The following is a 27,129-nucleotide window of genomic DNA, read 5'->3' on the forward strand; positions in this document are numbered from 1 at the left end:
TTTGTTACAAAACTGCAGCAGGCTTTATCAGCCCCCCAACGCACAAAGGGATAAAAGAATGCAGTGAGTTTCGAAATTATTCTGACACGAAGAGCTTCTTTTTACGATATCGCATATAAGAATAGAGCTCTCGACCCAGGTTGTCCGAACTAGTGTTATTGTGCGATACAAGTGTGCAAACATTTTACCCTTACAACACTGGATCTTCAAGATAGGATATAAAATCTTAAGGCAGTTTATGCGAATATAATAGGCACTCCCTCTGATCGTATCGCAGAGTAATATAAGTATATGTGACTTATTCTCAAGCACTTGCATGTACCATAAATAGTGTATACTTGTTTCTGGAACCGGTGATACCCTAAGCTAATTAGTCCAAGTGGCTTCCTCTGTAATAGTTCAGAAAAGAACAGCGTACAATCTGTTTTGCTTGCAGATTCGAAACAGCACAGCTCAGCGCTCTATAAAAAAGGCATCTTCATTGGCAGCTACGTTTGCCCTACCAATTTTCATTTGTTATCCACTATTTCACGCTGCGTAATATGAAATTTTTAAATATTTTTTTTTAATATTTGCATCTACTGATGCAAGTACAGCCAAAAATATTTTCCTAAATGCCATTTGTACGTCAATATCCAGAGCCAAAGCAATAGTTTTTGAACAACGAAGTCTTAACAGGGAAATTTGAAAAGTTTTCGAAGGATAACAACAGGTCGCCGATAAAATAGACAAACTGGGATGTCAGTGCACGTTAAGAACCCCAGGTGGTCAAGATTTCCGGAGTCCTCCACTACGACGTCTCTCATAGCCTGAGTCGCTTTGGGACGTTAAACCCCACAAACCAAACCAAACCAATGGAACTTCATACAGCGTTGACCAAGACTACTCATTCGAAACAAGAGATATTCGGAAACGGCTTTGGGAAAATGCCAAGGCCAATAAAGCGGGAGAAAACGGTCGCGTCATATTAAGCGCCGATAAATTAGTTGTAGATGGCAAGATGTTTAGGTGGGACAAGAGAAGAAGGAAGTTGTCCCATTCACCAAAAATAAATGACCAAGACACAGGAAAAGGGGGCGTGACAAATTTGATTTGACTGCGATAAGAGTCAATTGTAGAAGCGTCGTAAACAAAGTTGGCGACCTTGCTGCTCTTATCAGTTCAGTACAAGCCGATTTAATCTTTGGGACCGAATCGTGGCTGGATTCTTCTATCAAAAATATAGTGTTTCCGCATGACTTCGTTGCTTATCGGAAAGATAGGTCTCGTATGGGTGGTGGCGTCTTTCTCCTAGTTAGCCGCTCTTTAAACTCATCTGAACTAGATATAGGCCACGACGATATAGAATCCGGGTGGTGTAAAGTAACAATGCCAGACTATTCATCATTTGCCGCCGGAGTGTTCCACCGGCCCCAAACGCGTCTATCACCACGCTGCAGATTTTACAAGAAATTATTTCCGAAGCCTCTTGTCATACTTTGCTGCTAGCAGGTGACTTTAATTTGCCCGACTTGAAATGGCATGACGGAGCTTGTGAGTATGCAGCTGGTGGAAGCTTAAACTTGGTAATGAAAAGTATTGTAGATTCATTCGGTTTAACACAGTATGTGACTGAAACTACTCGTGGAACTAATATATTGGACTCATTTTTATGTAACTCGCCGAATATGGTAAAGCTTGTGAATGTCATTCCGGGAATAAGTGACCACCACGCTGTAGTCGCAAGTATTAAAACTAAAAGTAGCAAACAATCAAAACATGTGACCAGCAAATTGTACCTATATGATAAAGGGGATTATGCCAGCCTGTCAAGAGAGCTTTTTGATTATTTACCGGTGTTTGAATGCCTCTTTGATGATTGTGACGTTCATGAATTATGGATTAATTTTAAAGAAAAACTGAAGGAACTTAGCGATGCCTACGTTCCCAGTGTCGAACATACCGGGCTTAAACCGCGTATGCATGACTACGCGTATCTAAAAATTATCAGAGAACTAAAAGCATTCATCACTTTGAAAATTTGCGTGCTGCAACCTCTGAGTGCAAACGGAATATAAAGGATGCAAAGCGACGCTATTTTGAAAAACTTGGCAGAGAAATAAAATTGAATGCCAAGGCTTTCTGGAAGTACATGAAAGGATACGGAGCAGATCCAACGGGAATCAGCGAAATAGTTTTAATAATGAGGCGTTATTAGATGATACTGAAAAGGCTACTTGCTTGAATAACTACTTCCGGTCGGTATACTTACCAAAGCACAGCTGCAGTCCTTTACATCAAATAAGTGCTGTTCAGGCTATGAAGCCAGTGGAGCTGTGAATGGAATCAGAGCACGAATAAATAAAATTAACGATAATAAGGCAAGCGGACCAGATGGCATTTCTCCTCGAATTCTAAAACATTGTGCTGAACCTATTTCTTTTTATCTCTATGTAATCTACAACAAGTCGCTATCTTGCGGTGCCCTTCCAGATGATTGGAAAATTGCACACATTGTTCCCATTCATAAGGGGGGGTCAAAAAAATAAGTCGCCAACTATAGGCCTATCTCATTTACATCCATACCGCGCAAAGTAATAGAACACATTTTATATAAAGAGATAATAACACACTTATCGGCAAACAACTTACTGGCTTCAGAACGACATGGGTTCCGTAAAGGCGTATCTTGCACGACACAACTTATTGAATTTTATCATGACCTTGTATTTATTCTTGACAAGGGTGGTCAAATCGATTGCGTTTTCCTGGATTTTCATAAGGCATTTGATACTGTTTCGCCCCCATTGCTTTTAAGAAAACTTGCTGCATTAAATATTAATTCTACAATACTTGTCTGGATCGAAAGTTATTTATCTTCCCGCCGACAGTGCGTGGTATTAAATGGAATGTAATCCAGATTTGTAGATATAACATCAGGTGTCCCACAGGGCTCAGTTTTAGGACCACTTTTGTTCTTAATATATATAAATGACATTTGTACCGGAATCAATTCCAGTATACGGTTGTTTGCCGATGATTGTGTTTTATATATACAAATTAGAAATCAAGATGACGTTGCCCAGTTACAAAGTGACTTATCATGTGTTCTTGAATGGTGTTCTAAATGGAAAATGAAATTAAATACTAAAAAATGTGTTCATGTTACGTTTGCACGTAAAAAACATAAGTTAGCCTCAGAGTATAGCATCAGCGGTATTGTAGTGACACAAAACGTGGCGCATAAATACTTAGGTGTGACACTTACAGCCGACTGTTCATGGAATACACATGTGGATACCGTAGTTGCAAAAGCCGCTGGGACCTTAAACCTTATACAGCGAAATTTGAAACACGTGCCACCTTGTTTGAAATCAATAGCCTACTTAACGTACGTTCGACCACTGCTCGAATACGCTTGTGCCGTATGGGACCCTTGGCAAATAACACTGAGCAATAAAATTGAAAACATCCAAAATAGAGCAGCAAGGTTTGTCCTGTGTCGGCACTCGAGAACTGATAGCTGCACCGTCATGAAAACTGAATTAGGATGGGAAACCCTCTCCTCTCGAAGAAGGAAATTACGACTGAAACCGTTGTACCAAATTTACCACAACAAAAGGCAACATTATGTCTCTGCTCGCACAGATCATTGTTTTAAAATTTTGGAATACAGTGCCAGAACTAACATGTATGCCAGTTCCTTTTTTGTTCGGTTCATCAGTGAATGGAATCGGCTTTCAAGTCATCAAGTGTGCTCCATAAATGAAGATGTGTTTTTTTTTTTTCACTCTTTAACCCCCCTGTTGTAGCGCCCTCGGGATAAGCGGGGTAATCATTGAATAAAGAATAAAGAAAAATGTGTTAAGGCTTAGAGCGCTTGAAATAATAAATAAAAAAATATTGTCAGTCGCTTTAGAGAGGTTAGCATCTCTCGAGATTTCGCACAAGCTTCCACGCCTGCGTCTCAGCGTTTCGGGGTCTTTTGTGCAGCTTCCCGGGCCAATTCTTCCGACTCTGAATACGATGCTCTCGTCTTTGAGCCTGCCCCTTACATCTCAAACAGTAAATAAATCGTACGGAAAGCTCCCACTTAGATTGGCGCTGTTACCGCCACATTGCTAACTGCTTTCGCGCCACCTTGCAAGAGCAGTTTTGACGAGTTTTTGCTTTTACGGCACTATTGTTAGTGCAATTTACCTTCCTGTTATGCCGCCATAATAGAACTGTATGCTGCAGCATCATCCCTGTGCAACTTCTGTTGCAGCGCTCTGTGCTTTAGGTGCCGTGTCGCTCTGTAATATGTTCACTGCCAGTGGCACTGCGTCGCTCTTCAATCCGACTCCTGGACGGTCCACATACGCCCTATTTCGCAGCTGCCCTTCTCGCCGACGATGATGCGGTGCGTGTACTGTTGTTTTTTGAGCGAAAATTCCCCTTCTCGATAAAAGCTGCAAACTCCGGGCCATCTCCGAAGACTGACCTTGATTTAACCTTAGGAGCAGCGTAGCAACAGCATGCCCTAAACCAAAGCGTTTACTCTGGTGTCAATTCATTTGGCTTGAATTTCAGCCATGTAATTGCGTCGATGCTGCGTATATGGTGCAAATAGGTTTGCAGTATATAGAAAAAAGGGGTTTAATATCGTAAATAGCGCATAGATTGCGCAAATTGGTGTTATTTTAGGCAATGAATTTTTATGAGGAAGAATGTGTTGGTATAGGATCGAGTACTGACTCAAAACAACTCTAGACATCTTGTGTTTGGCGCGTCATAGTTTTATTTCCTTTTGCGCCGTAAATGTCATCATAGCTAACTAATCAGAACTACTAGACGCCTATACAGCTTGCACCAGACAATTCAGTGTAACGATGTTGAAATTCCACCCCTTTCCTCAGTGCTTGTTGTGGACGATGCTGCACCCTCTATGTTCGCAGCGAATCCAGCGCAACCTCTGTAGAACAAGACCTACAGAATGTGCAGTAAAGGCTTCCTAGATAAATATGACCATGTGTTGCTTTCATACCACAAAAACGTCTATGCATTCATAAGAGTCGTGGTGATAATTGCTTAGGCGGCACAATCAAAAACAAAAGAATGCATTTTCGGTACTTTCGAATGCATGCAACAGCAAGTTATTCTTTTGCTTACCCCTGGCTGATTACTGCAGGTTCAGCGATGCAGCCGTACCTCTAACAATTGTCATTTGTTCGTAGGATGCGGTGCGTTTTTAACCTTTCGAGTTCTGCAGCGAAATGTTCGACCATTTCCTACCCAGATAGTCATACGCTTTTGCTGTGCCCCCTTCGAAGTGTTTTTGATATGAGATCAATATTGACTGGCTTGGTATTTGAAAACAACAAACGTTTGATATCACTGCGGCCGTCAGCATCCGAGGAATGCGTAAGCGTTGCTTCACAGTAACCCCCCGTGGCGTAACTCTGCACTACACTCGGCCACCGCTACATTCTTTGTGCCGGCGCGCGTTCTATCAAAACGCGCCCAAGCATGCTGCGCTACCAGCTTTCCACGGCATCACCGTTGATGGGGGCACCATTGTTTCGCATGGTTGCTACAGATGCCATGCCGGCACAGACGGTGGACACCATGCTAACCCAACGTTCTCGAAGTGACGTTACCACATGCCCCTTTCCATTTATGTTTTTGCTTTCTCCTCAATCTTTTTTGCTGCAATTATATTTTCTTTTAAATAAATAACACACAATCACTTTTTGATTGACCTCAACCGTTTGTTGCCACTTTTCCACTCTTACGTTGAAACACACGTCGTATCCAGGTTGCGTGACTTGTTCAGTGAAACTGACTTGTTCAGTTTCAGGAGGTAAACGTGCACTTTCTGCCGTCACTACAATTTCTCCTCTGCCCAATCGAACATATTGACTGTAATCGTTGAAGGCAGTATACTAGAAGCTTTAACTGACACTGGCGCCGCTAATTCCCTCCTGCAGCTTGACTTGGGCTTACGGCTACGAAAAGGGCACACTCCTTACACCGGTTTTCCATTACGTACTGCCAATGAAAAGCTTATCCACTCTTCAGGACTGTGTACAGCTCGACTCGCCATTTACGGCACCTTGCACTACATTGAGTTAGCTTCGTTATTGTTCTGTGTCGATCCACTCATCCTCGGCTGGAATTTCCTTCGCAATACACCAGCAGTAGTTACGCGGTCCCCTCCTACTCTTCAAGCCCCTGAATGCAGCACTTCTACAGATTCAGGACCATCTTGCTCCAGCTTGTTTATGGTCGCCGATCCCATCCTCTATCCTGTCTGCGAATATATTCTTTCTGTGGCTTCTCACGTGGTGATGGATGGGGGCGCCTTGATTGTACTCAGCTCCCATCTCCTGTCAAAGGGTCATAAAATCACCTTGTCACTACCTTTTTTCATTGGTTCTCTTTTCGCTGCATTCAATACTACATTGGAGCCCATTCTTCTCCACCGTTACTCTACTGTTGCTTCAGTCACTCCTGCCCAGCCTGTCATTCTTCTTCCGATTTCCAACTCAGGTTACTCCAATTCATCCCCTGTTTCGCTCCGTGCAGAAATTCACAACACAATCAGCACCGACCTCACATCAAACTACACAGAAACATTGCTTGGAGCACTGATAAAGCACGCAACTTCGTTCGACGGGAATTCTGGCGCATTTAGTCAAACCACTGCGGCAATACAAAGCATCAACACCGACGGATCGCGCATAATTCGACGCGGACAATACCGTGTGTCTTCACCCCAGAGCAAGGTTACGCAGAAAAATGTTGTGACATGTTTGCCTGCGACATAATAGGCCCTTTGTCCAGTTCTTGGTCATCACTAGTTGTGTTAGTGAAGAAAATGACGGCTCTATTCGATTTTGTGTGAACTACCGGGCTATCAATAGAAACACTCACCGGGATGTGTACCCCCTTCTTCGAATTGATGACGCATTCGACTGTCCACAAAGTGCACAATTTTTCTCCAGTCTTGAATTAGGATTAGGCTATTGGCAAATCCACATGCATGAAGATGACAAAGAGAAAACTGTCTTTGCCACACCGGATGGTTTATACGACTTTAATGTAATGCACTGTGGGCTGTGCAACTCTCCTGCAAAATTCCAGTGCATGATTGACACATTCCTAAGAGGCTTCAGATGGAAAACCTGTCTCTGTTACTTCAATGACATTGCCATTTTTCTTCGACATTTTGTTATCGTCTCACTCGTCTCGATGAAGTATTGACAGCACTTTGCAACGCTGGCCTTCAGCTAAACACAGAGAAACGCTGTTTTTGTCAAGCTTTTTTAAAGTTCTTAGCCACCTCGTTAGAACCGGCGGAATGAAGTCTGATCCTAAGAAAATCGCTGCGCGCCACAGTTGAACGGCAGTGTTGTAGGCAAAGCTTAAAAAGAGTCTCAGTTGTGATTAGGTTCATTGTAGTTGGACAGCGTGTCAGAAAGGGTGCGATGGAAACGTTTTGTGTGGATATTAGTCTGAGGATGGTAAGCGGGCTTAGTTTTCGCCTAGGTGCCCTAAGCATGAAGCACTGCCGCGAGTAGAAAGGAAAGGAACGACTTTCCACGATCGCTGAGGAGCAGACGATGGTCAACGTGGCGAATAAGTATATCGTGTAGGGAACGCAGTTGGAGCAGGAAGGAAGAGCTGCTGTTTCAGCGTATCGCCTCAGGTTGTCGAGGTTGTCGACGGCAGTAACGATCGAGTTGTTGCCCGCTGAAGTCAAGGACAGGGGTCCATACAAGTTGATGTCGACCACTTCGAAAGGCATGAAAGGACACGGGGAGAGGTAGACCTATTGCGTCATTGGCAAGGAATGGCCAGCAGTGGGATCGTTGTGAAAGGCTTAAAGAATTTGAGGGCGCAGAGTGTGTTGAATTACGAGAACCAAGCGCGTTCCAGACGACTGTAGTTGTGGCAAAATAGCGTGCCATCCCGTAAATGAACATTGTTGAGTTTGTGACAGAGACGAGCGTATGATGGAGGTATGGTAACACCACTCAGATTATCATTCAGCTTTTGAAAGTATGGGTCAGCACGTTGGTGTACAACAAGAACTGGTGGACGAGTTGGTCTGACATAGCTAGTGAAGCAGCGCAACGGCATAAGGTCAGAGGTAGAAAGGGACAAACACAGCGCTGAGATCAGTCAATTTCTACGCGAGGCGGCGGTGAAAGGCTGCATGGCTCTAGGTTCTGAACAGTGCGGCTCCGAAGGCGCAGGTGAGGACGACGAGGACTTGGTTTGCGACGGCGAATCAATAAGACAGTGAGAGATAGAGTATCGGCGTCCTTCTGTTTCTTGTCCGATTTGTAAGTGACTGTGAAGTGGTACTCTTGGAGACTGAAACTCCAGCGCCCGAGACTACCGGACAAGTTTTTTAACGATGATAGCCAGCATAAAGCATAGTGGTCAGTAGCGACCATGTAGGAACCGCCGTACAGGTAAGGACGAAAGCTCTGAATGGCCCAGACGACGGCGAGACATTCTTGGTCAGTGTAGTTTTCTTCCGCAGGAGTCAGAGTTAACCTTGCATAGCCAACAGTTCTTTCCGTAGAGCGGTCTTGGCCTTGTAGAAGAAGGTGCTCTAATGCCATGAGTACATACGTCAGTGCGCAAAATAGTCGGAACTTTATCATGAAAATTGCAGAGTAGAGTTCAAATGCTGAATCACATCACAAAATATTAATCTAAGACCTTCGCATTTCCGACTCGAAAATTGTGTGTTCTTGTCATGTTGTTGAAGAAGCACACGGTTTATCTAAACGACCCCTACATATCACTGCCCGACCTCCTTTGGTAGCGTGCTTCGATGCGCGCGCACCCTACGCTGTCCGGGGCTGCATATCAAGAGCAGTGCCGGCAAATCAAGGCACTCTAATTTTTCCTAGCTCCGCCACCGGCTGCGTGTTGTATATCACATTTGCTCAGGACTGCACATTCAACTTGGTTGTAATGCATCATGTGACATCCATTATTCATTCTCCCTTTATTATCATCTCATCATATCGGGCATCTCATTAATTTTTACTGAAGCGTACTTAATTTCGTTGCACTCATACACTCATCTTCAATGCGAGAGGGGCCAAAAGGAGGATACCTTCTGCCTACAAAGTTTTCGTGCAGGCTATCGCGTTTCATGAACCATATAAGGTTTTCGCTTTAACGAAAAGTGAAACATGGAAGTAGAATAACCAAGCAACTGTCGGCATGATATGAAATGCGTAAAAACGGAGTGACACATTACGAAGGTCTACGGGAATATAGGAAACTTCATTAAACCTTCATATTGAATGCATTCTTGCATGGCACGACAACTAAATGAATCATGCTCACTTAATCATCAACGCCTTATATAAATCATATTTTCGTTAGCTTTTAGTTCCTGTCGAGCACTGAGTCCTCTCCAAGCAGTGAATTGGAATAGTATTCGATTTTTTAGATTGTTCGGCTGTTTTTTGTGACGACTAAATTTCAGTTATTCTAATCAAAAGCTGTCCGCATTTCCTGTGTATATGCTCCCACATCTCACGGTAACCAATCGGGCCTCTACTGGTACCCTTATAGGAAACTAGTTTGCTTCCACCATCAAGGCATGCTTACATGGCATGACAATTAAAAGTATGGGCACTTGTCAACGGGTTAGATGAAATTTATTATTTACGTCATCCTTTCATATTAACCTTTAAATTTAAAGTGGCCATGACAACTATTTTCGAATTTAAATTGTCTATTACATCTTATTCTTAATGTGCCATAAAACTAAGCCACAATGTTTGAGCTCCATCAGAGCTTGAAATATTTTTAAATTTAGTATTTGCATTTCTTCGTGGACAGCTTGCTGACCTAGCAACGGGCGCAGCCAGTGACAACATGAAGCGACGCCGCATCGTCTGCTGCATGTACAGCCGCCCTGATTTTTAACAATATAGCGCGAGCATCGACCAAACTGCTGGTCAGCGCCTTATAACGGCGATAAGCGTGCAACACGGCGAGAGTTCGTGCATGCGCAAGAATGTGGAACGTCTCAAACAGATATTGGGGCAGGGCGTGTGTTTTTGTGATCCGAACTGCGTAGCAGAAGACGCTCTCTCTTCGTGCGCGTGCGCGAACTTTCACCGTGTTGCACGCTTATCGCCGTTATAAGGCGCTGAGCAGCAGTTTGGCCGACGCTCGCGCTATATTGTTAAAAATCAGGGCGGCTGTACTGTGAACAAGCAGCGTCAACCGCGGCCGGTATGGAAAGCCGCGGTAAGCCGATGTGGCGGACCAAACAATAGCTATCTAGCTATAATTAATTAGTTCGCAGGAAGGGAAGGGCACAATATCTGTCCCACTTGTATCTGTGGACACCTGAAATGCGCCTTAAGGGAAGGGAGGAAGGTGCGATTGAAAGTAGAAAGAAAAGAGAGGTTGGTTGGTTGGTTTGTGGGGTTTAACGTCCCAAAGCAACTCAGGCTATGAGAGACGCCGTAGTGGAGGACTCCGGAAATTTCGACCACCTGGGGTTCTTTAACGTGCACTGACATCGCACAGCACACCGTAGTCAACTGTTACTGAATAATTTCGACCACCTGTGGATCATTAACATGCACTGACATCGTACAGCACACGACGCCTCTTTGTTTCGCCTCAAAAGAAACGCTGCAGCCGGCGGTCGGGATCGAACTCGAGTACCCCGGCAAACTAGTCGGGAGCCTTACCACAGCACCACCACGGCGGGGCTTCCCCAGGTAATAGGTAACCAAAAATTGACCTCATTTAGCGTTCGTAAACTAAGAATTAGCGGCGTCTGTGGTCGGGATTGAAATGAACATCGGGACCAGAGTACGAAATGCGCTCAAGTTGGCCCACATTAACAGCGTACACATTTTGCTGAAACACGCCTCATAAGCAACACCTCAAGATATATGCAGGGAATAAGATGTCGTGCAGTGGCGCTTTTGTACAGTCGTCAACAACCACCCGAAGCAGCAGCAGCGTAGTGCGGGTATAGTGCCTAGAATATTCTAGGCACTATAGTGCGGGGCACTACATTGAGGCACCCAATACTCCATCGTGTCTTAAAAGGAAAGCTTGCATTGCTCGTTGTCAGGCCCAAGTCTCTGCTTCAGATGCGTAATGTAAATACACGGGGCATTCATAAGGCATATAGCTCCGTATGCTGAAAGCTTACCGCAACGGTGCCGCCGGCGAGCGCGGCGGACGGCGGCGCTCTGGCCGTCTGCTTCTCCCTAAACGTCGCTAGGCCTGCATTGCTTCGCACAGAAGCCTTAGAGCACGGCGCTTTGCTTTTGATCAACGACGCGTTATAGTCAATGGGCTGCTCGATCGTGGAATTTCATTGCTCTCATCCCCACTCTTTCATAGTAAAATACATTATTTTCGACGACGCTGAGCTAGCGTACAGGGACACGTGAACCGCACCGGCGGAAGCTGCTCTGCGCCTGTCAGCAAATTCCCACAGTGAGTCAGCATATCTGAAGCAGCAATTATTTTTAAATGCTGTTTGAAAGGGCCTATTGTTCTTCCTATAAAATAACAAATTGTAGAATACTTTTCGACGCTGGCGAAAAGGATCTGTAGTATCGTGACACGAACAGCATGCAGAATGCACGGCCGGTGCCGGTGCGGCTCCGTCGCTGCGATGTTTACGGTGGTGGGGGCAGTGTTGCCATCGGATGGTGGCGGCGTTCGCGCAAAAGTTGTATGTACAAATCCATCTTCATTACAGTGTGTGCTCTGTTTTCAGAAACGTAATGAGTACAATAATAAGGAGTCCTGCTGGCCTTTGAGCAAGGGCAAACAAAGTTCAGTGTATCGGCAGCTTATCCGAGCCGGTATAGCAGCAGACAACGCAACGGTTTGTATCGGTCTGTGATATCAGTAAGCATTACACATCACAATCACTGTCGATGTGGGATCTTCGCGGTCGCAACTGCAGTGTAAAGAATAAATAAAGAATTCGTTTAGGGAGCTAGAATTTCTAAAATAAAATAATAAGGTCCAGTATTAGATACCAGACAACAAAACTACAGATTGGATAACCATGGCAGGACCCCTTTAACTAAGGACAAATAGTTTCATTAAGCTCTTGAGCCGTAAGCGTCATAATTCTCGATTTTTTTTTTACCAGGTTATCAACACCTCATTATCAGTCCAGAACTTGCAATGATCTTGGTATTCATCCCACAGAAAACCTAAGCTGGTCTTTTGACTTCACATCCATCTGCGCTAATACTTCTGCAACGCCAGGATATCTGTCCCAAAAACTACATACGTCTCAAATTCGCAAATTCACGCTCCAGAGCTTTGTCCTCCTCCGGCTTTCGTTAACGTCATCTATTTCGAGCGCTGATCAGCGTTACTTGTCTAACATTATTGAAGCCATCCAAAAACATGTCACAAGATTCATTACCAAGACTAGTAATCGCAGCACAAGCACAACATAAATAAAGCGCCACATTGTCTACCACTAGTAGATATCCGTCTTTCAATCTCTTTCTGTTTACTTCACAGATATGTGTAGAGCCTCTTCCCACGCACCTTTCCAATCTGTGTTCCTTCACGGTCCTCGTGGCGGCTACGCAATCAGCAAAGGTTTACAAGTATAAGTGGTACGCCATGGTGATTCAATTCATCTGCACTGTCCGGCAATGTAACTTTGGAATGATCTTCTTGGCATTATCGTTTCAGTATACTATACGCAACACATTTCGAGAGATATTGTTCAACCATTACTCACCACGATATTATATATAAAATTTCCACGTGGCTTTGGTTTAAGGCTGGTTTCGTTCAACTGTGACGCTTACTTCTTTGTGCCATTTGTCTTATTAAATTAAATTTCTCAGTTGTATGGTACAGCATATTTCTTGTGTTGTATTTGATGGTTTCGATTCTTGTCATCGGTTGCATTTCAGCATGCTAAGTTTTCATCCTACGAGCTGTATGTTCCACTGTCTTTGAGCTGGTAATGCATTTTATTGGCCTTGTTTTTTTGGTGTCTATTTTGCAGGGCTCCTGCCGAAACGTCGACTACAAATAAACTTGGAAACAGTATGAAGCAATTTTTCACTTGTATATATATATATATATATATATATATATATATATATATATATATATATATATATATATATATATATATAATGATCAGTGACTGAGGGAACATTTACTTATGTGACCAAGATACCCCAGGAGAATTCGCGGCTCTAACAAAGAATATTTTGTCATCATGCAGTGGACATCAAATTCCCCTTCTATATTTTGCATCAAGTGGATTGTTTTTATGCGATTGAAAGCATCGCATGAGGACGAACCTCGTGAAATCTCGTGGCAATATGCGAAAACGTCATATATCAGGTGTGACCGGTATTTGTTTAGCGTGCATTTTCTTGGGCATTTTTGCGCAAGCTTTGTGTTCTGCTTTCGTCACCTTTTTGTCTTCCCTGTATGCGCTGTTTTTTTCATGTTCATTGTTGACATTAAGCTCTTCTCCATACTCAAAATGACAGACAAATTATATCCAGCTGGCATTCAGAGCCATTTGCCCTCACAGTACGCTTACAGGGGAAACATGATGTCGGCAGGCCCCAGTTTAAGAGCATAGAGGCATTTTTATGCGCAAAAGCGGCCGTTTAGTTCTGGGCTTAAATAATGAACAAAACTGCTGCTCTCTTCGATAAAAATACTCGCCAAGTTATTGAACATGTCCTTCCTTCAAAAATTCTGGTATGAATTTGGCGACACAGAAAACATGTGAAAACTCAACCGGGTTTACAAAGCAAGTTCTCGAAGCTGATTATGTCATTGAGGCCCCCCGGATGCAGCCGCCTTGCAATCGTCGAAAAACTATCCGAGAAAAAAAGTCTATTCTGTTCCCCAACCCACATCGATTAAATATTCATTGATTTCGCGATGAGATCAGGCTTATGTACAACAGTAACAGGCAACAACTAGCGGCCGACGATTTCTGTGCTTCTGATCCTAGTCTGATGACACTCACTATTATCAGGAATCGGATTATGCATCAGCCCTACCCTCCGGAGTAATAAAACTTCGGAAACTGGTTGAGACCAGCTTTATGTGTACTACTGTCAAAAGTTATACCTCAAGAATTAAAGAAGGTGTTCAAAAAAAGGGACTGTTGTCTGAAACTTACCCGCCCAGTACTTAAAAAGTTCCTAGCGTAATCCTTGGCACGCCCTTTTTCTGACTGTATTCGTTGCGTTCCCTTTCTTCATAGTACCCTGCCACAGCAAATACGATCGCAGATTCTGAGGCTTCCACGGGCGGTTCGTAAGCTCGACATATCAATGTTTTTGCAGTAAAAACTCCATTAATCTTTCGAAAAACTTCTTGACATGCGCAAGACATTGAGGCTTACTTTCTTTTCGCTGAATTAGTGCCTCTGCATGCTGCTTTTGCGCTTATTTAATTGCAGACACCCCTGACCATAAACAGGTATATTGATTGGACAATAACATACATAATGAATTGCGTCCAGAGCGGTACTGCAGTGGTTTAAACATGAACAATTATATCATGTTTATAAGGGGCCAGATGAGAAAATATAAGTAGACTCATTGCAGTATATAAAACATTTTATTTCACTGTGTGACATAAGTGAATATATGACACAAAGCCCCTCTTGTTTCAGGTGGATAGGGCGTAAGTGTTTGAGCTGGAACGTTTGCTGACACTCTTATAGATCACTATGAGCGAGCATGGGTAGTTACATCTCGCGCCTGGTAGCTCATCCTAGCTCATCCTTTGAGCAGTAAATACCCATCTAGCCAAGTAAACCTCGAGCCTGCACTAATTTGACCTTTGCCACTAATTTGCAGATAAAACCTGCCAATATGTTTGGAGATAACCTTCTGTGGACAAGGACAATAAGCAATATAATAGAATATTGCCTTTTATCAACAAAATATGTCACGCGTCATTGAAGTTTGCTGTGATAAGAAGGCAACTGACCTTTTATTTTGTATGCAAACCTTGTGCGCCTGGGCGTAGGTAGCTGATCACTCCAAGCATTCAGACATTTCTAGCTTGCTTGGCAGCGTCCTACGAACTAAATGAGCAAGTCTACAAGTATGGCGCGGTTTACCCTAAAACTCTGTGCAACGACGTTGTTGTTACTCATGACTCGTTTACAAACCCAAGGTGAGACCAACATTGCTGAGATTCATTATCTTACTATGGCACTGTGACGGTTTTGCACGGATAATCGCACGAACGTGCTGGGAGTCGCTGGAGGTTTGCTAACCTTCTGTCGTTGTAACATCAGGTAAGTGGATGCATGATGTTTTAACCTCTACACATTGGCTACGAGAAAATTCGCAGTAAAGAACTCGAAAAGAATTTCTGCCGCCAGGGTTATTTAACGGGCAATAACATCGCATACAGCACACGTGTGAGTTTGAATTTCACCTCCGTATAACATATATCCCCATGGCTGGCGACTGCAACGCCATACTTGGTTTTGTTAATAAGGTTCTGATTGTTAAAATGCATATAGTCTTGCCAACTTACTTGAGTTCTTCTATTTTACTTTGGCACCACAGTGCCAAATGTTGCCATTGCAGAGGGGTTGATGTGCTTTCCTAACATTAAAACATATTGGTTGTGCAATTGGCCTCGAAAGACATATGATAGACACCAGATGCCCACACAGTTATAGTATATATAATGATGTGCGTAATAATGCCCTCAATTTTGCATCACGCGGTAATGCCCCAAATTCTGTTATGCATGAAGGTCACAAATGACAGCAATCACTTGTAGGAAATACCCTACATTGGTCCCCGCCATAAGAAAGCTTTCGTGATCGTCGCCACATTCCGACCACCCTTACGGTTAAAAAAACTGTTGAAATTCTTATTTCACAAAAAAGGAAAGATTCCAAAACGCTAACAGAAACAACTCACTAATAGACAAAGACAGGAGAGCGTCTGTCCTATCTGTGTCTTTTTGTGAGTTGGATTTGTTCGCGCTGTGAAATATTTTCTTTTCTGTGAATGGGGAGGGGGGGGGGCACCAATTAGCCCAGCAATTGGTTTTACTTGTCAAATATCGATTGTTTAGTGTGCGTCAGAGAAGTCGTATATTCATCACGACAGCTAGAGCACTGGTAAAATCAAAGATATCGCATTTGACTTCAGGTTTAGCAATAGATATTTGCTATCAATATTTTCGGCCGTCATCCACAAATTGCAGGGTTGCACAAAGTCTGCTTGCGTGCAATGATGCGAAACATTTCGAGTTCTGTCATGCCGCTTCATGTGTTCGCACGGCACCAAATAAGCAAATTTTGGTCACATTAGACCAGAAGGCTTATGTGTGTGGCCTATTGTTTAGTGTAAATGAAAAAATGGCTAACATAGAGCTTTATAAAGACGACGCTGTTTTCTGTACAGGCGGCAGAGTGCTGCATTGGGAATTTGATGAAGACGAAGATATTTACAGCACAGCGCAAAAGTGTATTGCAATTTTGGATGAGACGTGATTGACTACTTCGGCAATAGTGTATATTACGCTATTTTATGAGCACAAAAATATACGGTGATAGGATGGTGTTTTCGAGCCTTGGCCATGGGAGCTGATCTGTTCGCTCAAGTGCGCGCGCTCGAAATGTAGTGCCACGAATGATGTTTTTCTTTGTTGACATGCCGGCAAGCTCTGTTCATGAACTCTCCACCGAACCTGCCTGCAAATCAAGTCCATGCTATTCATGCGTAAAAGAAGCTTTCTCAACAATGTATTGATAAGAAAGTCCAAATAAGTATAAACCCACTTTGCTAGTGGCACTAGTTGGAGTTTCTCAATTCAGCACCCCACGGACTGCGTGAGCACAGAAAGAATGCAAGCGATGTCGCTGGCTTTGCTGCTCTCATATGCTGTTAAGCCTCAGTAGTGGCGTCAGCGCCATTGCCCTCCCTTGCCATAAATGCATATTCAGTAGACACAGAACACAGAAAGGGCCAATTCTATCATGCCCCTATACGTAGTGCCTGATATATTACAGGTATCAGGTACCTATGCAAAGCATAGACCGGATGTCCCAGCTGTATTTTGCCAAAGTCTAAGAAATGAAACATTTAAGCCGGCGCGAAACGAATCGTGTGCAGCTGCAGCCATCTGCACGTCATATGTAGTTTTTATTTCAAAACTGATGAATTTGTTATTTAGGTTATCTCATAGACTACTGAATATTAAATCTAGGGAATGAATTAAACTTGCGACGATGGAGAGCACCTTTTGAAAACCTGATTTCATTATTCGTGATAAGAATAACATCTGTTTTCTCCGAGCTGCAGTAAACAAGTACCCGAAATACAAACACAAAACACCTAACAATCAACTTTGCGAACCTCGATGGCGCTTTCCAAAGAAACTGCTGCTGAACTCGGAGGGCTCGCCGATTAATTTTGCAGTATTTCATGGCGCTCGTTGAGCGTACACCTCTCACGAGACTTATTCACACTCACAGCGAACCAACTGTTCCCAGCCGATCGCTTCTACACAACCACATGTGCACTCCGGTATTTCCGCTCGTCGCTTAGACACCGCCTCTTACCATTTTATCTCCTGAGCTCCCTTCAGTCCGCAACCTCCATTGTCAAATTTTATCCTTTTCTTTCGCCAAACTTGTTCTCTAGCCAATAAAGTGTATATCCTTCATGTCACATTTACGTTTCAGCTGCAAAATGGGACGAATCTGAAACATGTAGCGTCGGAGACGGCACTGCCTGCTACTGGGCCCTGGGCATCAAGTACATTGTGAGAGGTCTCGTCGCACAGTTGACTATGGAGGTGGAGCACCTGAACGTGCTATGCCAGTGAGTAGATCAGAGCAATTGTCTCAACAACCAGGCTACGCCAAACTACACTGATATGAAGTGTAAGATTACGTTGTGGTGCATTTTTACGCAATATTATCGAATGGGGCTGGGTGAACAGTGTGCTGAGGAGAGCTTTGTCCTGGAATTACTGTGTAATTTCTGTGCTTCATTTTAATGCTAGCGTATTGTAGTCTCATCCGGCAGAATGAGTACAGAATGTGTCTGCACTCCCAACATTGGTTTGTATTTAACCCCAGAGACTTCCTCCGAATTTGATCAAACCCTAATTTAACGTAATAGCCTAACTAAGGAGTGGCCAAACTATGCTGACTTCTGGAATTACTTGAACCCCCCCCCATCCCACCCCGTCAAATATTGCCTCAATACCCCGATATTCGCTTTTGTGCGAATTGGTGTCTAACCAAATTATGACAACCTAACTGGTTAGTTGCATATTTGTGTCCCCCCCCCCCCCACACACACACACACACACAAAAAAAAAACATTCACTGCGTCTCATTTAGATCATAATAGGTGTCCCATCTAGTTTGACTACAGCCAGCTTCTAAATTCAGGAGGGCTACCCTAAATATTTCTTTTGCTCACGCATTGTTCGTGGGTGGGAAGCGATGTGCGCCTTTGCAATTTTTTCGATGAAGTTACTTGATTGCTCCTCAGCATCTCTGAGCATACTCCACTACGTCGTGAAGTGCTACCTTAAACATTTAGGACGAGAGTAAAAAGCCACCATTTGGTCTGATATTTGTAATCAGCGCATAGCAGTGGTCCTTTGCACGCTTCCACACATCACCATCTACGCTAGCTTTAGAAGAGGGTAAATACTCGGCCATCGACGTGATGAAAAGAGCTTCGCATCCTGAACAAAACTTGCTCTGACGTGCGACGAGCACGCTGTTGCGGCGCTGCCGTTAAAACAAATTCTTCGAGACCAGTTTTATACTCTGCAGGCGCTAGCTTACTACCTTGAGTGCAGTTGATTGGGTTTGTGGGGCTTAACGTCCCAAACCGACTCTGGCTATGAGAGACTCCGTGTTGGAGGACTCATGAAATTTCGACCATCTGGAGGCACACGGGCGCTTTGCTTTTCACCTCCATTGGAAAGCCGCTGTCGCGGCCTGGATACGATCCCGCATCCTTGGGCATAGTAGTGGAGCGCCGTAACCCCTCTACCACCATGGCGGGGCTCGAGCATAATTGAGATTTGGGCGAATTGATAGTCTTTTTATCATTTGTTCCTCTTTTACTGCCCTGTTCTCTAATAATTCTTTATAGCCCAGTTTTTATCTTGTTTACTAATCGATATTAGTATACCACGATGCTACAATTCTTGTCGAAACTTCTAGTTCCACGAATGTATTCACGGCTATTTTACACTTCGGACAAATTCTCTTCAATTCTTCTACACCGGCTGTTTTGAATCTGCTCCTTCGTTTATTATATATGCTGAACTATGACCGCTTTCGCGAAAATACTCTTAAGATAACCGACTCACTGTTTTTTTAAATATCAGCATAAACTTTAGGGTGAAGGTACAGCGTCATCTACTCATCATCGCACATTTCACTACACATCTCTGCTAGTGGTTAAGGAGGGTATCAAACACCTAGAAACCCTCATGGAGCTTAGGATTTACCCTAGGTTGGTTGGTTTGTGGGGTTTAACGTCCCAAAGCAACTCGGGTTAGGAGAGACGCCGTAGTGGAGGACTCCGGAAATTTTGACCGCCTGGAGTTGTTTAACGTGCACTGACATAGCGTAGCACTACATAGCCTTGCTTTTTGCCTGCACTGAAAAACGGCCGCTGAGGCCGGGATTCGATCCCGCGTCCTAGGGAACAGCGGTCGAGCGCCGTAACCACTGCACCACCCCCGAAGGGTAGGATTTTGCCCTGCATGACTGCGTTTTAGGATCTCCTTCTAATTGCATTTGCCCTTGATACCTCTCACCAGGCACATTACGCTGCCTCCCCTGCCCGTGTGCGGTAAGTACTACGCTAGCTGCGGCCAGGAGGAGAAAGATCTCTTTACCACACGAGAACGAGCATACCGGAATTTGCGAAAAAAGATTTTGGATCAAGCCAAGTGCGAGGGTGAGTGTCCAGCGTCTGTATGTTTCATACTAGCGCTGTTTTAAGAGAGTTAGCTCGTTTTATATTAGCCGGTTTCTCGCCCGTTTCTCCGTTGCTCTCAGAATAAAAATGCGGCCAATTCACGCCATTATAGCTGCAGCAATGCAAATGATTTCTTATCTACCACATGACCGCCCATACATTTGATTTTACGACTGACTTGGTCCACATAGTGTGCCGTCATGATTCCTCTACGCTCTGCGTGGCAAACGCCGGGTAGCGGGCTTCTGCTTACGCAGCCCTTTGAAATTGATGTTTTCTCATGTATGCCTTGATCACGTTTCGGAACATTGCACACGTTTGTGCAGAAAACTTTGTTTGCTCTTCACCGTGAAAGCTTTTCTTTTTTTTTCTTTTTGTTCATTACGTGGTTTTTATATCACCGATGGCGCGTCATCCTTCACATGGCGTTTCTAACAGTAAACGCGACTAAGCGTCGAATTCTATAAGACCCCAATATTTTTATCTAGTACTCATCTATTTGACCTCTGCCATTATTCAATTCGCACGTGATTTGTCCATTGGCATGAGAGGGTTTACGGGAGCGTAGACGACCGTGATCGAACGATTGTCTCCCTGTAACTGTGCGTGCAGCACATGGCAAATGCAATAAACAAATCAGTGTTTATCGCTGTATTCAACGTACAACGAAGAAGGGTGACTGAGAAAAAGCTGTTTTGTTGCATCTTGAAAGAAATGCAATAATCCATCAGCATGGACGACCGACGCAATTTCAAGTTTATACATAGCTTGGCACTTAGTTAAAACAAAACTTAACGTGCGAAAGGCCTGCGTGAAAAGATATACATCATCAAAAACTCCGATAACTAAGCCACATATGGTATACTATAGATGAATAGATTGTGAAAAGGGGGGAATTGATAGTAGACGACTATATATAAAACGTTAAAATCAATTTATAGTACATCGTAGTCGTTTAGTACTGTTGGCACCATAATATATTGAGTCGTCATTTTACCATAATTAGTTTGTGATGACGGAGGCGGCCACGGTAATGAATATTTAGGAAACAATATTTATTGAAAGTTTTTTCAGTTGATCTAAATCTAAAATTAAATTTAATATACCTTTATGGGCGCGTTTTGGGTGCAAATTAACTTTTTTCTATACACATATTGCGCCCTAATGACGTTATGTGAATGAAAAAGTGGTGTTGTGTGTTCCAAGGATTACGCACATTCAACGGCGCAGAGGGCCCATTTCTGCAAGACGAAAATTTATATTTGTTGCAGTTGTGTTACCCCATACTAAAACACAATAACACAGATAAGGATGGAAGAGACCATCGTCGGCATGGTGACCCGCTACCTTGTGATTCCCTAGATTGGCCACCTAAGCTTCTCGTGTTATCCTGCAGAATGCCGAATCCCTTTCTAATGAAATAAAACAGAACGTCTATTTCAAATGGTACTTTCTGAAATATAGGCTCATACAGCTCTGCAACTACCACAACTTCTTTCGAAGGATTTTACGATATACCTGATCCCTTGTGCTGTCTTGTCGGCGTTAAGAAATTTCTCGCACTCATGCTTGCATCCAAGTAAGCTGGTCGCGATCATCATGATCCCCCCGATTGTCGTAGTTCCCTCGTAGCTCCCTCTTACTATTCTGACTTTACTCTTCGAAATCAGCTTCCTATTTTCGCGTTGAATTGTTACAGAGCTAGCGGTACTGAATTCCTGCACTGACAAGAAGATACTGCTAGGTTGTCGTATACGTCTATTGATGGTTCCCACAGCTGAAACTGAACGGAACAACTTCGAGTAAGTATACATTTGAAATGAAGTTATTTGTATGGGTGAGAAGGCGACTTAGCGCAAGATTAAAAAGACCTGAATTGTAAGCTGTACCGGTTTTGTATATCCGGGAGGTTCACTTCGGCTTGAAAAGATTATGTAAAAGGTACAGGTGCGGACAGAAGTAAACGGAGCGCCCAGCCCAAGAAAAAAGTGAGGGTCAGCGCCACCTAGACGAGCCAGCTGAAAGCAGAAAATCGTCACGCGCATCTGCCCGCCTCCTGCCGGCGCGACCCTCCATTTACTCCGTATGCCTTGTCAGTGTCGCTGTGTCATTGTCGCGATAATGATGATCGTGATTGAATGGTCGGGCTCTTCAAGGCGGCGGGCATTTAGGGTGCGCGGACCGCTGCCTTGAGACATCGTAGTCTGCGGGGCGGTGCTAATTCAGCCGCTCAGTTTAAAAAGCGGTAGATGGGCCCGCATGTTTCGAAGACTCGCCGCCACTAATTTTTATCTCGCTGTAGACCTGCTCGAAATACATAAAGTGCCGCTACAAATTGGGTTCGTTTAATTTGATGGACCATTGGTTCATATTTGCGGGTAGCACCCTTAAATATCGAGGGCACCACGTATCTGGTCATTGTAAAATGAGATTGGATACAAAATTTGAAGTTCGGACCAAGTCAAATTTTGAGGCTCTAGTGTACTAAATTTTCAAAGTGGCCACATTAATTCTGTTCTCATCATTTAGTTTACCATAGCTAAGAATTAATATACCGATTAGTAGTTGTCGATTAACTCCCTATTGATCTCATTGTTATGCGGATACATTCTGCGGAAATATTTTGTATACAGGTGCTTTCTATTCCATGGTCGTAATAATGTCCAAGCATCAACAGCAACTGTATGAACCCGAATCAGCGCCGGCATGCCGAGTTCGAGCACATTTCACCGGAAGCGAGATAAAAATGAATCCCGGCAACCACAAAAGTTCAAAACACAAAACACGCTGGCATCAGCGGTTGTAAATGTCCCTACTACTGTCTGAATGAAGCAGCTTAAATGTAGCACCGTCCATGCGGGCTGGCTTTGAATTCAGTGGTCTGCGCGCCCTAAATGCCCGCTCACTTCGAAGAGCGCGACCATCCGATAACGATTATTATTATCGCGACAGTGAAGCCTGGACAGTGGCAAGGCATGCGGAGCAAAGAGAGGGTCGCGCCGGCGGGGGTGTGCAGATGCGTGCCACGATTTCCTGCTTTCGGCCGGCTCGACTAGGCGGCGCTGAACCTTAGTTTTTTTTTTTTTTTTTTTTTTGGCTGGACGCTCCGTTTACTACTGTCCGCACCCGTATGTTAGCGGAACGAATAGGGAAAGAAAAACCTGTTTAGAATGAAATGAATCAAGTAATTGACGTACTCCCTCATTGCTCATACGTAGTCGGCAAAATGGCTGGTAATTTATTCGTACATCGAATAATTTATCGTATATGTTAACATCTAAATCTGTGTAAATTAACAGAACTCTTACATTAACCTTTCGAGGTCGCTCAGTGCCTAGACATGCCGTAAGCGCTTATTTATACCGCTGAGAAGAAACGCGTTGGCAGTTACGTTTGGTTAAAATTCTACATTCGAATGCTTAAATAACGCTAACAGGTTCCACTAATCAGATAGCATTTTACTCTTATACAGAATATAATATTAGCCTATTCGACGTCCTGACGACGCTATAAGGAAGTGAAAAAGTTGACAGCTCAATATTTACACGGGCGTAGATTATGGACTAGATTATGCAGAATTTATCAATGAACACTCACATCAGCCTTTGTTAATTCCAGAGCGGTGACTAATTTTAGCCAGTGCCTCGACGACGCTGTGAAGACTTGCTTCGGCCCAGGGACGCAAAACGCCAAGAACTACGTGCAGCTTTCTGCTGTGACTCTAACGGAAATGTTCTCGCAAACGCACGAAAGTCAGGTTTCCGTACAAGAGGCCACATCCACGGCGGTCGCCCCATCGAGCGCCAGCGCTCGTGCGAATTCGTTCAGCCGCTTGAATCTCATATTAGCCACATTGTTGTTGATGCTCTCCCTATCGCCAAGTCGCTATTGAATCGTGTGGATGCGAGTGACCGCTTGCACTGATACGATGTCGTGTCGATTGCACAACGCCAACCTCGACCAAGAAGAGCCGGTGGCTGGAAATATTTTGTATACAGTAATAAATGGTTTAGTACCATATCACATGACATACGCTCGTGCGATCATCCCCATAATCATCAGGCATACTTTACCCACCGCTGTGTGAAGGCCTCTTCCATAATACGACAATTAACCCTGTCCTGTGCTAGCTACATCCACTTGACCCTTGCGAACTAATTAGCCTCATCCGCCTGACTAATTTTCTGCCGTCCCCTGGAGATTAACACACAAAATTTGTGTATTGCTATACTGATTATGAGCCTGTGGGGAACGACCTCCCATTTACCACTTTAAGATCGTAATCCCCTTGTCGTGCCGCGGTACTTAGACTCTCACAGGATGACGTCAGCATTAGTAGTTGACATTAGCTCTACCTAGATAGCGCCAGCATCGCTGTAGCCGGAGAGCAACCGACGGGTTCGTCACTGTTGCAGATTCGCGAATCTGCAAACAACTAGCAGGAAGAAGTAGGGCTTTCGACTGAGAGCAGGCGAGGCGGACTGGGTGCGCGGGAGAGTGATTGGGCGCCATGTTGGCGCATCAATAGCCGGGGAGAGCCGGGAATTAAACGCAGTCAGAGGCAACCTGGTGCCTCCCCTCCTTCTTCTACATTTTGGTGCCAAACCCCAGGAGGGTAATGTGAGCTCCTCCATAGATCCTTCATAGTGGTTAGAAGAGGAACGCCAACGACCCTGCAGGAAGATACTAGGAGCTTCGCTAAACGAACCCACCCGGAAAGAGACGAAGAAGGCTACATCGAGACATCATAAACCGCATCAAAATGAAGCGCGACATTCCATGAGCTGTTCTGATTCGGCTGTGCAATTTGGCGAGTGAACGTCTGAAATCGAGCGAAGGAACTATTCCTGAGCTAATGGTTTTCGCGGCCGAATGAAAACCTCCAACGACGGCTTACGCTTGCTTAATGAGAAGATGAGGTTTTCCAGAAAACATTTTGGCAGGTGATGCTTATCTGCACTACAGTTTGCAGAAACTGCTACAAGAGACATGACGCTCCTCTGGCATCACATCGAGACTCTTGAGGAGTCTGCTGCTACTGCCGGCAGCCGTACGTTGATTTATGAAAGCAGCAGTTGAGCTCCCTGCCGCATTAGCACCGTCCACGAAACCGCCTTCACCGAAGTATTTCCCCGAATCAACTTTCGACGTAGGCGCCGATTCTGTCATGAAGCGTAAAGGGACGCAAGCTGAAAGGTCCAGCTTCGATCACTACCTGACTTCCTTTTTTCCGAATTAACTCCTAAGGTATTGTCGGAGGAAGCACAGAACTACGAGACATCGCGTAGAGTCATTGATAAGAGATATGGTTTCAAGTAGGCCCAGAGTGATGAAAGCAGTCATGGAAGAGTGGCTGTCATACTGTTTGACATACCATTGGAAGAAGCATATTGCAATCAGGGGCCAATGCAGATAAGTCTCTCAGAGTAAACAAAATTCGAGACAGTTACGAACATTGAAAGTCCAACAAAAAAGATTGCGAACGAGCGCAACAGTTACTGCGCAAGCGGAAGACAATTATTTGGCACCGGGTAACCAGCGGCCCACGTTCCCATCCCCAGGGGCTACGGTCTTGCTGGCACAGCGAAGCCTCGCGGGACTTATCCCGCCTACTCGCCCCATCCGGCCTCGCAGTTTATCCCATTGTTCTACCGTGGGCGAACATTCACCCGTTGTGAGTCGGGCAACCTCGATCCATTAGTGTGCTTTATTGCTAGCTGGCACTGTTATCGCAGCAATAAATGCCTGTTTGTTGTCAGCAGGTGTCTTTCCTTTGTTCCCGGGATCACGGTCCGCTGGGGTCAGAGTTCACTTGGTAGTGCGTGCGATCACGAGTTGGAATCAGCGGTTTTGGAGATTCAGCCGCGACGAAGTGGGGAAAACGTACTTGTCCCCACATTTGAACCCCAGAGGCTACAGGTGAGCAAAGTGAAACTCCGATTGCGGTCGAATGGCTTCAAGTTTATGAATTTTAGAGAGTTGGCTTTTGATTTCAATGCTTGGCTATTAACCTGAGCTCTTTGGCGGAAATGAATGGTTCGTAGGGTCAGGAACGTATCTATGACGCATGGTAAACTGGATGTTGTCAAGCGAGAAATGGACAGATTGAACATTGATATCTTGAGTATTAGCGAGCTCAAGTGGACAGAAATGGGAGAATTTAATCCCGGCGACCATTATGTCTTTTATTGTGGGTACGAATCCAGGAGAAGCAATGGGGTCGCTCTCAATATTAAACAAAAGAATGGGCAAAGCAGTGCTAGGATACAACCCCAAAAACGGATCCAAGGTCACCCTTTCTACATAACAGTTATCCAAGTCTATGCACCAACCACTACTGCTGAAGAAGCTGACGTTGAGAGATTTTATGCTGACCTACAATGCCTTTTAGACCGCATTCCATCATCAGACGTCCTTTTTCTCATAGGAGACTGGAATGCTAAGGTGGGGAGTGAAGAAATATCCGGAATAACAGGCAAGTTCGGTCTTGGTGAGCCAAATGAAGCTGGGCAGAGGCTAGTAGAGTTTTGTCAAAAAAACAACCTCACCATAGCGAATACTCATCTTCAACATCACAAGAGGCGCCTGTACGCAAGGACTTCACCGTACGGTCTGTACAGAAACAGATTGATTATATTCTTTGCCGGCAGAGATGGAGAGGTGCTATACAAGCAGTAAAAACAAGGCCTGGGGCCGATTGTGGCACCAATCATCAGCTTCTTGCTGCCAAATTTAAGCTTCGATTGAGAAAAACGCAGAAAACTTGAAGGCCTTTCAGGTATGACCTGGATCAAATTCTATCAGAATATGCTGTGGAAGTGAGGAATCGATTTCAAGAATTAGATCTAGAAGACAGAGATTCTGAAGAGATTTGGACTGATGTTCGTGATAAATACAAACAGCCAATTGAGGAACACAAGAGCTTTCTATAAGACAATCAAAGACATCAAAGGGAGCTTCTGTGCTAAGCTGGGCGTGGTAAAAGACAAACGAGGCAGGGACCTCATTGAAGGTATTCTAGAAGGACGTTTTGTTGGGCTAGTTGGTGCAGCATTTTTTAAAAAAGGACAAAGCGCTAGCGACACATTCACAAGAAAGAAGACACGGACAAGAGCTTGTCCGTGTCTTCTTTCTTGTGAATGTGTCGTTAGCG

At 44.3% G+C, this 27,129-nt stretch overlaps 1 protein-coding gene across 1 annotated transcript; it reads left to right on the plus strand.

Moving 5' to 3' along the window:
* Positions 1-14,997: 14,997 nt before the first annotated feature.
* On the plus strand, positions 14,998-25,864 carry LOC146180050 (uncharacterized). The gene is made up of 5 exons (XM_084579401.1): positions 14,998-15,168; positions 17,705-17,843; positions 19,816-19,955; positions 21,676-21,778; positions 23,595-25,864. Exons 1-5 carry the CDS (start codon positions 15,081-15,083, stop codon positions 23,866-23,868), a joined length of 744 nt encoding a protein of 247 aa, XP_084435527.1. The 5' UTR covers positions 14,998-15,080; the 3' UTR covers positions 23,869-25,864.
* Positions 25,865-27,129: the final 1,265 nt, after the last annotated feature.

The sequence above is a fragment of the Amblyomma maculatum genome, chromosome 9 (genome assembly GCF_055883805.1).
Source record: "Amblyomma maculatum isolate TAMU_Amacu chromosome 9, ASM5588380v1, whole genome shotgun sequence".
Lineage (NCBI taxonomy): Eukaryota > Metazoa > Arthropoda > Arachnida > Ixodida > Ixodidae > Amblyomma > Amblyomma maculatum.